General features: G+C 44.9%; 5 protein-coding genes across 5 annotated transcripts; 2 read left to right on the forward strand and 3 right to left on the reverse strand.

Annotated features, from left to right (window-relative positions):
• The first annotated feature begins 263 nt into the window (after nucleotides 1-263).
• Nucleotides 264-2,257, forward strand: BBOV_I003550 (putative phosphoenolpyruvate carboxykinase (ATP)). The gene is made up of 2 exons (XM_001608955.2): nucleotides 264-610; nucleotides 647-2,257. Exons 1-2 carry the CDS (start codon nucleotides 407-409, stop codon nucleotides 2,210-2,212), a joined length of 1,770 nt encoding a protein of 589 aa, XP_001609005.1. The 5' UTR covers nucleotides 264-406; the 3' UTR covers nucleotides 2,213-2,257.
• Nucleotides 2,258-2,341: 84 nt separating this feature from the next.
• Nucleotides 2,342-4,409, reverse strand: BBOV_I003560 (AP2 domain family protein). The gene has a single exon (XM_001608956.2). The coding sequence runs from the start codon at nucleotides 4,257-4,259 to the stop codon at nucleotides 2,343-2,345; it is 1,917 nt and encodes a 638-aa protein (XP_001609006.1). The 5' UTR covers nucleotides 4,260-4,409; the 3' UTR covers nucleotide 2,342.
• A 363-nt stretch (nucleotides 4,410-4,772) lies between these two features.
• Nucleotides 4,773-6,483, forward strand: BBOV_I003570 (uncharacterized protein). Its single transcript, XM_001608957.2, has 2 exons — nucleotides 4,773-4,985; nucleotides 5,019-6,483. Exons 1-2 carry the CDS (start codon nucleotides 4,868-4,870, stop codon nucleotides 6,455-6,457), a joined length of 1,557 nt encoding a protein of 518 aa, XP_001609007.2. The 5' UTR covers nucleotides 4,773-4,867; the 3' UTR covers nucleotides 6,458-6,483.
• A 238-nt stretch (nucleotides 6,484-6,721) lies between these two features.
• Nucleotides 6,722-8,027, reverse strand: BBOV_I003580 (UTP--glucose-1-phosphate uridylyltransferase family protein). The gene has a single exon (XM_001608958.2). The coding sequence runs from the start codon at nucleotides 8,023-8,025 to the stop codon at nucleotides 6,739-6,741; it is 1,287 nt and encodes a 428-aa protein (XP_001609008.1). The 5' UTR covers nucleotides 8,026-8,027; the 3' UTR covers nucleotides 6,722-6,738.
• Nucleotides 8,028-8,035: 8 nt separating this feature from the next.
• Nucleotides 8,036-9,859, reverse strand: BBOV_I003590 (kelch repeat and K+ channel tetramerization domain containing protein). Its single transcript, XM_001608959.2, has 3 exons — nucleotides 9,468-9,859; nucleotides 8,131-9,433; nucleotides 8,036-8,092 (listed from the first exon to the last, which is right to left on the reverse strand). The coding sequence occupies exons 1-3, from the start codon at nucleotides 9,816-9,818 to the stop codon at nucleotides 8,037-8,039; spliced, it is 1,710 nt and encodes a 569-aa protein (XP_001609009.1). The 5' UTR covers nucleotides 9,819-9,859; the 3' UTR covers nucleotide 8,036.
• Nucleotides 9,860-10,431: the final 572 nt, after the last annotated feature.

The raw sequence follows: 10,431 nt of genomic DNA on the forward strand, positions 1-10,431 counted from the left end.
CCGTGTGTATTACGATAGGAATTCCACCAACATAGACAGGTATGCGATACAACCAAATCTTCTCAGCAAACGGCTGGAATCTAGCGTTTTGACCATGCACATGACACAGTAACAAACACATGTATTTCAGGCTCCAGCATGGGACTATGCCCCTTAGACTCTTGGGGGGACGAGTACAGCATGTGTTGCATCGCTACCTTCTTGTGCACACATTTACCATATCATTCGATTTTTTGTACACTACTTCCTTCAAGTGGGTCCTTTATATAGGTCCCATATATATAACTTATAACAATTAATCTGGCGATATACACATTGCAATCGCCAGTGGACTGTAGTCATCTAAGCCAGGGTCTGCTGAATACTCAACTTCTTTGTGCAATTGTTATTTTAGTAACTATTAAAAATGGAGTCCAAAGGATCAGTGAATTCGGAATCTAGTAGCAGTTCCTCCTCTTCAGAGAAATCATGTCATGATCAATCTCTTCCCAAAAAGCTCAAGCGCAACTTGATGCCTACATCTCCGACTGCAAGAAGCATGGATGAAAGTGCATTGATATCGTTGTCGCAAGATGTGTATTTCAGCAAGTGCAGCCAGCAGATTAATGAGGTGTGTTCTTTATAGAGTGTGATAAATCCTGTGTAGTACGGTATCAAGGTTGCTTCCATCTGGAGAAACACGAGTGCGGCTATTCTCACCCACCATGCGTTGCTATATGAGCCTAATACTGTACTGAGTACTTCAGGTGCTGTATGCTGCAAGTCCGGTGAGAAGACTGGGAGGTCACCTTCCGATAAGAGGACTGTCATGGATTCCGTTTCTAAAAACACTGTTTGGTGGGGGAAAGTAAACATTGAAATCCCTGAAATTGCCTATTCAATCAACCGTGAACGTGCTATTGACTACATTAACTTGCAGCAGCGCATTTATGTAACTGATGCTTATGCCGGGTGGGACGATGAACACCGTATTCGTGTAAGGGTCATCAGTACTAGGGCCTACCATGCTCTGTTTATGAAGAACCTACTCATAGAACCCACTGATGAGGAATTGGAATCATTTACCCCTGATTTCGTCTTGTACAATGCTGGTGCCTTCCCATGCAACAGGTACACCAAAGGTGTGTCAAGTTCAACATCCATTTGCCTGAACTACAAGCGTATGGAGATGGTGATTCTCGGTTCCGAGTACGCTGGTGAGATGAAGAAGGGTATATTCACCTTGATGATGTACTTGATGCCCCTAAGGGGTTTGTTGCCATTACACTCATCTTGCAACGTTGGAGAGAAAGGCGATGTTACACTGTTCTTCGGCCTTTCAGGCACTGGCAAAACCACACTATCAGCAGATCCTCGCCGCAGGTTAATTGGTGATGATGAGCACGTGTGGACTGAATCTGGTGTTTTCAACATTGAGGGTGGTTGTTATGCCAAGTGCAAGGACCTGTGCCGCGAGAAGGAGCCTGAAATATTCAATGCAATTAAATTCGGGTCGGTGGTAGAGAACGTGGTTTACGATCCCGCGACTCACGAAATTGATTTCACCGATTGCTCGATCACTGAGAACACAAGGTGTGCCTACCCCTTGGAATACATTCCCAACGTAATGATTCCTGCTAAAGTTGACCATCATCCTAGCAACATCATTTTCCTTACGTGTGATGCCTTTGGTGTCATTCCACCCGTGAGCAAGCTTACCATCGAGCAGGCCATGTACCACTTTGTGAGTGGTTACACTAGCAAGATGATCGGTACTGAAATGGGTGTTACAAAGCCAACAGCCACTTTTTCCGCTTGCTATGCAGAGCCATTCCTTGCGATGCACCCAATGGTATACGCCAAGCTGCTTGAGGATAAGTTGAAAGCCCACTCCACTGACATATGGCTGCTAAATACCGGTTGGATCCAAGGTACCATAGATTCAGAAAAGGGCCGTCGTATCCCATTGCGTTACACCCGTGCCATGGTTAACGCAATTCATGACGGCAGCTTGAAGAAGGCGAAGTTCAAGCCCATGGACGTCTTTGGCCTAATGGTACCAACTGCGATAGAGGGCATTCCCGCTGAGGTACTGGACCAGCGTCTGGGTTGGGGTTCCGCCGCCTATGACACTCAACTTAAGGAACTAGCTAACAAATTTGCTGAAAACTTTAAGCAGTACCAATCTGAAGCTAACGAGAGCATCCTTCGTGGAGGACCCGTTCACCTATGATCTATTACAGAAGAGTTATTCAGGGCTACTATTCGTAAAAAACAGATTAACATATACTAGCTTGCGTTGACGATATGTGAATGCAGCTCTTTTAAGACCTTAATATAAAAGGCGAACCTATTTAATAAATCTAGTATATTAGCTGGTTACGTAAGTCAGATCGCCACTTTTGCGCCAGTTTACGTGCGCCATAAAAGCCTCCGGATGATTTAACATCGAATCGGCCAATGTATATTTCCTGGTCATTAGGTCCCAGGCGCATAAGGTCACGGGAGGTAACCATCAAACACAGGACACTGCCCCCTGACTCCAGCCAGAAGTATAACGGCCCCGAAAGCTTGGATGTCATAATCTCACCATTCTGTAGGCGTTGGTCCAGAGCGGCTACAGCCGCCTGGTACGCCCCTTCAAACCCCAAGCTCTCGACGCTAAAGGCCTCCATCTCACGTTCACCGGTGCTACTGTCATATGTGATGGTCATCCATAGCTGTGCTCCACAGGAGAACACAAGTCCTCGAGCTTCAGGCTTGTTGCACGCTGCCTCTACGTGTTCTATTTTAGTACCACTATTAGGGTTAGACTGCAAAGCAAACATGCAAACCTCCTCAAGGAGACGCCGCTCCTTACTGGCCACCGCCGCGGAAGACGAACCTACTGCAAAATCAGTTGCCAGCTTAAGAGCCTGCTCAACTCCGAACTTGCGTATGGAGAATAAGCGCCTGCGCCGTGCACCCAAGGGACCAAGGTAAATAGCAACGAACGCGTGCTTTTGCGTGTCATACTTTACTACGTTTTTTGCTTCCGGTGGTATGCTTGCAACAAAAGGCTTCAACATACCCGAATCTATGGATTCCCTATCCTTGGAATCGGGTTCGACATGTATATTCTGGGATGGTATAGGTATAGCCAATGAGGTGCCAGTAGGAACTTCAGCGGCAGAGTTATTCACACTAACCGAGTCTAGCGATGGCAGCGCAGGATTTATATTGTAATGCAACTGTGCTGGGATTATGTCCGATGTAGCACTGGAGGCATATTGCTTGTGTTGCGGAGACCCAGTAACATCCATGAAAGGTTGATATGGCATGACGGCACCACTTCCGTATCCATCGTTCTTAATGTCCGTACTGTACACATCACCAGAAACTTCAGAGTTGTAAGCATGGTCCTGGGTATCCCTGGGCATGGAATACTCAATAGCAGGAGACTGAAACCAGTTGGAATTGGTGTCAAAATGCATTGAAGTTGGCACATCAGGCGGCCGACTGTAGGATTCAGTGTAATTCCTAGTTTCCACTGAATTCGGCCTGTATAACGCAGTTACAGCAGGTATTATGGCGTTCTTAAAATCACGAGTGTGGACCATGTTGCCAAATAAACGGTTCCTCATATCAATCAAAAGCTGCTGGTTTTGTATATATGCACGCAAGTATGTGAGCTGCAACCTCATAGACAGGTGTGGATCAATGGCGTTTAACAATTCCTGAGTAGGTGGCATCGGCATCCTCTTGGTCAGTTCCGTTATGGCGTCATTTAGCTTCACGACGTCAGATATTGCACTACTACGATCAAAGGAATTGGGCACGACGTCATAGACATCCTCACATCCATTTACATCACCCATTGTATCCATGTCCAGTGTTTGCATCTGCTGGTTATCCACCGCAGTACCCAGTGTCATGGGCTCCACTGAACCAGCAGCGGCACTCTGCGAAGGCAGTGAACTATATGGTGATTGGTTGCCATAATACATTGCTTGATTTAACATGCGATTATAGGTATCCCTGATGTTATTCAGTGGCATGATAGCGCCGCTGGAACCCTCAGGGGCCACGGTACATGAAGATGATGGAGCCACAGCATTGGCATCTGCTATACTCCTGACAAATTCCGATCTGTTCATCTTATTAGGCACATTGCAATACAGTACAGTCTCTAGCTTGCCATTATTAACATTAGAAGAATCAGAGATCACATCCTTCCCCGCATCGCCAGAAGACGTACTCTGCGATAAATAACCGCCGACGTCACCTTCATCCCGAAACATGATTAGCACCGTAAATTGGTACTGTAACGACAGTCTCTAGCATTATATGCCCTGGCTGTCTCGGGAGAAACCAGTGCAATAAGGACATGCCTCGCGGCAAGTGTAGCATTTCAGCTACGAAATGATATAACTAGGTTATACCGAGTATGTAAGTCAATTTTAATTACTGGAATAAATAAATATTATTAACTAGCCTAGCACAGTTCTAATGCCATAGCATGGTCAGGCGCAGCCACTATATATGTAATGGAGAGACTGCAATGCTGTAGAATCCCAATGGGCTGGAATTAACTTACACATATCTAGAACAAGTGCTGGTATGCTATGTAAACATATAGAAGTGTCATTCTATTGATGTGTTGTGTCTAGAGCGTTTTCTATGGCATTGATGGTACCACTGTGGTATAACATCATGATCTAGAACCGATAGATTTTATACCATCCAATATATAATGATTCAAAGGGTCTATCTAAAAACTATGGCTGTCTAATGGCAAACTAGCGGTGCTATTCATTATGGAATCTGTGATAGTATAGAATCATATCTCCATTGTTTATATCCAGGCGCTGATATTGCCTGCTGTGATCAGTACAGATGTAATGCGGATATGTACGTCTTCTTTTATGCACTGGAGCTCTGGCATCTTATGGTTGCGTTAAGCGCGGTAATTATCACACAATCTAAATGCGTTAATGTCTACTATAGCAACAACAACGTCCATACGGGTAAGTATGATCACATGAGTTCATATGCATCAGGGGCGCTGTTATATAATGATGGTTTCCTAAGGCGCCATGATACACTACCAAGTGTAGGATTTATCGCAAACGGGCGCACCGCTAACAGTTTTGCTCCTGATCACCACCACGGAATCGACATTGAAACTTCTATAAACCCTGGTGGATACCAGGATCAATATAAACAGTCCTCAGGGAAGCGCGGATTCAGGGTATTACTTAGCATTCGAAAGTTGCGAAAGATCAAACGTCGTAAAATTAATCGCATGAATAAAGATATCGAGCTTTACCGAAGGGTTAAAGAGAGGCGTTTAAAAAACCCTAATCGCTTGATTGATATCCGCAAGGTCAACTTTATCAATGATAAGTGCAACCCTCAGCTTATGAGACTACCAGTCTCGCCATTGGTTGACCTGAATGGCATTGTCCCTTATAAAACAGTACCGGAAATGACTTCTCAAGTACCGTTTAACCCGGCACCTGTTTTACTATCACTCGGATACAAGTTCAAACCGCGTGGCAAGAGCAAGTATGAGCGTTTTTGTGAACCGTATCCCATGGACGAAGTGCTACAGGTGATGGACGCACGTAGCCTTGGTGCCATAAGTCGCATGTCAGGTAAATATAAAATCACTGGTGATGGTACTAGGATGCCTACACCTATGGACAGTCAGCCTGTACCTCCTGGTGCTAGTGTAGGTAAGGGCTATGGATTCGGACTCGCCAAGAAACCTGAACCCAAACGCAAGCCTATGCCATTATCTATTTTCGACCCCTACAAACCAGAGGAGAGCCACCTAGTTGATACCTTGGATGAAGTAAATCAGCTTCGAAGGGAGGCGTTAGACTACGTCGAACGCCTAGTGAAGCCGTTGATGCCGAAGTCCAAAAACGCCAGTAAAGGGAAGATGGGCTCAGATAACAAGTCTGGTACCCCTAAACATGATGAGATCCCTACGGACGGTATTAAAGTACCGTATTTGGATGACGCTTGTAACGAGGGTGATATCATGCGAAACCCTCGTTATTTGGGTGAGTACCGCAACAAATACTGGATACATCCATTCTATGGCAATGCCACAATGCCAGGTGAAGAGAGGCGTTTAGTAGAGGAACACAACCGTGCTCATCCCGACAAGCCCCTGGTATACGAGGAATATAAAGTCGACATCATATACTGTCACTCCAACGGTACTATAGTATACCTTGGGGAGAACCAGGAGCCATATACCAACGAGGCTGACGATTTTGTTCTAGAGGGCGAGGACCCTAGGGAACCACGTTTTGTCATACAGGCTTCCGCAGGTTTTATAAAGGAAGAGGGTCTCCAGATAGGACAGATCCTACCACTGGTTGACAGTGACATGCGCAGGCGCTACTACGACAACATTTTCTTCATGCCCAAGAGTTTGCGCAAACTCTACCCTGTTCATCTACCTGATGGGCGCCCGATAGAATGAACCTCTAATGTTGTAAATATCAGCGATAGTGTATACAGTCTATCCTCGCGATAGAGTCACTAGTACTTTAACGGATACATCCACAAGACGATTGGTATGTGGGCTATAGTAGTATCTAATCCATAACAGCGGTATGCGACAGCATCAAGGATAGCTCCGTACAATGTATAGATACGTATGGATAGATAAAATCCTAGTTATAGGAATCTATTACACTCACTATATAACTAGAGACTATTGATTTACTGCATTGTTAGATCATATGAAAGATGGGCGTAACTTCACTCGATGTATACATCGCCTTCTATGTGTTTACCTTTGTATTGATCTAGGTTTTCCCCGCCATAGCTTATAGAAGGTGATATTTCAATTAGGCCCTCTTTGACGATAGCGCCGGCTGCTTCCAACCACTGTTTTGCTACCGCACTCATACGATGCTGTGCCGATAAAATGTTGGCGAAATCCCGATCTGCAAAATACTTAACTGGTGCAAACTGCATTTCCCGATTAACCTCTATACACACTAATTTCGTCGCAAATGCGAAAATATCAAATATAAACAGCTCCAGTGCATACCCGTATGTTTCCGTAGCATCACTTGATTTAGCTATCACAGATTTCATAGCTGCATGATATGGAAGCGATTCATATAATCTGTTATTTATCACCTTCTTGATAAATTGTGCTGAAAACAGATGGTCACATATATTGCCATATATAGTGTTCGTACTATTCAGGAATGCAGCTGAATTCTCCGGTAACTTTTCTATTTCGCTATATTCAACGATCTGGGCATAGCTTCCTTTACAGAAAACACCAAGGTTCTCCTGCCCTCTTCTAACGACACACTTGTTCAGTACCTCCAGCCCTGGGAAACGCATGGACAGGCCTAGCAACTCAGGGTCAAGCGGTCTTGACAAAGCATTGTCTATAGCTATAACGTGTATCATTTTTAGCTTATCTACAATATACATGAACTCTGTGCATTTGGACAGTGCGTGGAAGACATCGCCGTTCCCCTTGGGGGACTCCATGAGAGTCCCCGAGTCACCTTCCGATGGTATAAAGTCATCAAAATTCAACGCAACATACGGCGCGGTATCCTGCTGGAACGTTATCACCTGGTCCTTATCAAGTCCGCAGAAGTTAACTGATGCAAGGTAGTTCCTTATATCATCATGGTTGAATTTGGATGTCAATATGAATACCTTAGGTCTCGGCGCATCATGATCCAGCATATGTTCCAAGCGTCTAACACGCTCTAAATGTAGCTGTAGCAATGTCTTTTTGCGTATTGGCGATATTGGCAGGAGTGCCTTGGGTAGCTCGTACCTCAATCTGGTGGCCAGGCCGCCTGAGAGTATCAACAGTGCATATCCCCCTTTATTCAGTTCTGTGATTCCTTCGTGGAATAATTGCGATCGTTCATCGGAATTAGGTTCTAGAATAACACAGTTATGTGATTCTTCCGTGTCTACGTTACTAAGTGAGACAGTTGGCAACGGTAAGAGACCAGGTTCTAATCGTGGCGATAGCGCTTCGCGCAGTAAGGCGCGATAATCAGGCATTTAAATATATATTATATATCAAGTAATACAGTGCTGTGTCCGTATCTTGGGATAAGTAGCGCGGGACCTGCGTACAATGCACATTACGCGTCGGCGTACACATACCTTTTGACCACTCGTCAACTTCTGGTCGATAGAAGAACGTAGCATCTGAAACCTGTGTGTTTTGCCCTCCTGCGAGTAGCAGTGAGTCTCCGCAGCAGGTAAGTGAGGTGTCCATTACTTCCAATGGTGCCTCCATGAGGTACCTACTCGCTTGTCTACTTGAGTGCCACGTTTCCAGTGAGTTGTGTATGCTATGTTCGTTATCTATGCCTCCCAGTAGGTATATTTCATTGTTATACGAGCATGCTGCTCCTGCGCTGCGTACTTTTAGCAGTGCTCCTGGCATAGTCTCCCACTTATTCATCTTTGGGTCGTACCTTTCCACGCTATGCAATCGTTCTCCACATGTGCCTCCCATGACGTACAACATATCATTTTGTACAGCTATCATGGGTGACGACCTTGGTGTATTCATGGGTGCCACTGGTATCCAATTTCTCATCCTGACGTCGTAGGATTCCACGGAGTCCAGTACGGCAGATCCATCGAATCCGCCTACACAGTATAACCGTTCACCCAATACGCATCCACCGTTGTTGCGTCTAGCCTGTTTCAGCGATGCTACTGTTAGCCACGTATCTCTAAGTCTGTCGTACATCTCAGTGTCGCACAGTGCTTTGTAATCGAGGTTGTGTCCTCCGAATGCGTAGACAAAGTTGTTGAGTACCCCGGCTCCAAAGTACATCCTTGCGGTTTGCATGGGTGAACAGTTCCTCCAGCACATGGAGTCTCTGTCTAGCACTTCTACTGCATTCAGCGGTGAATGGGTATCATGTCCTCCGATACACAGCGCCAGTGGGTAGGGGCTGAATTTTATTTTATAATAGGCGGCTTCATTGATCAATGATGCGCTTTCAGACAAATCCCTTGGAGCTGGTAAGCACTCTGGGTTTCTCATGAAGTTGAGTATTACCCTGAATAGTTCGTAATCTCTATCCAGAAATATTCTACCCTGGCGATCACGGCCCACTTCATGCCTACCACTGACCAGGTTGGCTAGGAACGACGTTGGCTGTTTCGCTAGAGTGTGGCGTGAGGTCTCGAATACAACTCCTCCTACATTTATGTCTACCATGGTCTGCGTTGCGATCTTGCTGTCTAATACCTTCCTTTGGTCCTGTTCGAATAGTTCCACTCGTTGTCTTAATTTGGCAGACTCCAATTGCATATAATTTTCAAATACATCCTTTTCATGGTCTAATTTCTGTCGTTCTTCCTCTATCCGTCTTCGTGCTTCATTTCTTTCAAACTGTACGTGTTTAAGTTGTGATGCTACTTCTTGTCCATGTCTTCTTCGTTCATCCTGTGAATATTAACTCTTGTGTCGCATAACTTACTGCAAGTTTTTCTGCCTCCTGGGCACGTTCACGCCTCATGCGCTCTATGAATGCTTTTCGTTCTGTTTGTAATTCATCTGCTGCGCGTAATAGGTCTTCTTTTTTCGTTCGTAGGGCTAGTTGTGCTTTGTTTAACCAACATACGAAGGTGCTACGCATGTCATTTACCATGATCTCAAAATCTGCTTCGTTCAATTGTAGTTCATCACGTTCGGATAACAATCTAAGCTGTGCCACATCGCTAGATAATGAGTATGTACTGTCATCTCTATGTGACACATCTCCATGTATGGCTGCGATTGAATATGTATCGTCCATATCACCTGTTGAAGCAGGATCTTTGGACTCCATTGACGCGCCTGACCATCCTTTAAGTGTGACTAGTGAGTGTATATCTAATTCAGAAGGTGCCCTTGACGACTCGTTCGAGGGCCAACTGGCTCTTACAAGTCCTTCTGGTATTGTATTCATGTTGTTATAGTGTGATCGTATGCACATCTAACGTTGCGGTATCGTTTGGATATGGATAAGTACAGCGGTTGGCCTTGCCTCGTGCGCCCTTAGGTAGGCGGACAGGTGAGAGTTCACTGGCCACATTGTACCAACTACGTTTTATTACATTTCGTTATACACAGGAATTAATGGGTATTCCCAAATATACCATGTTTTTCAAGGGCCAGCAGTATAGACACACTCTAGTACACATGAGATAATTCAGTCACAGCAGACCTTGGTATCAACGTATGATATCATATTTCATGTGTAAAGTACATTCAGCTTAGATCTGACGTTAGATTGCCCTGATGTGTATTGAAATAGTGTTCTGCCTCACTTCGTGTCCAATCTTCCACGCATATAGTGCATTGTAAATCTTAGTGAGTCTAACATGTGGTCGCTATAATTATTTTTTCCAGTACATACAGATGTGTAACTTATGTTGTACTTATACAACTTCGTGTAGTCA

The sequence above is a fragment of the Babesia bovis genome, chromosome 1, assembly GCF_000165395.2.
Source record: "Babesia bovis T2Bo chromosome 1, whole genome shotgun sequence".
In the NCBI taxonomy this organism is placed as follows: Eukaryota; Apicomplexa; class Aconoidasida; order Piroplasmida; family Babesiidae; genus Babesia; species Babesia bovis.

Bases quoted from the DNA above. Each gene is read 5' to 3' on its own strand.
- BBOV_I003570 (XM_001608957.2), top strand. From the start codon at position 4,868: ATGTACGTCTTCTTTTATGCACTGGAGCTCTGGCATCTTATGGTTGCG. The intron at 4,986-5,018 runs GTAAGTATGATC...CATATGCATCAG, and splicing joins CAACAACAACGTCCATACGG to GGGCGCTGTTATATAATGAT.
- BBOV_I003580 (XM_001608958.2), bottom strand. From the start codon at position 8,025: ATGCCTGATTATCGCGCCTTACTGCGCGAAGCGCTATCGCCACGATTA.
- BBOV_I003590 (XM_001608959.2), bottom strand. From the start codon at position 9,818: ATGGAGTCCAAAGATCCTGCTTCAACAGGTGATATGGACGATACATAT. The intron at 9,434-9,467 runs GTAAGTTATGCG...TAATATTCACAG, and splicing joins AGGAGGCAGAAAAACTTGCA to GATGAACGAAGAAGACATGG. The intron at 8,093-8,130 runs GTATGTGTACGC...CATTGTACGCAG, and splicing joins AGTTGACGAGTGGTCAAAAG to GTCCCGCGCTACTTATCCCA.
- BBOV_I003550 (XM_001608955.2), top strand. From the start codon at position 407: ATGGAGTCCAAAGGATCAGTGAATTCGGAATCTAGTAGCAGTTCCTCC. The intron at 611-646 runs GTGTGTTCTTTA...AATCCTGTGTAG, and splicing joins GCAGCCAGCAGATTAATGAG to TACGGTATCAAGGTTGCTTC.
- BBOV_I003560 (XM_001608956.2), bottom strand. From the start codon at position 4,259: ATGTTTCGGGATGAAGGTGACGTCGGCGGTTATTTATCGCAGAGTACG.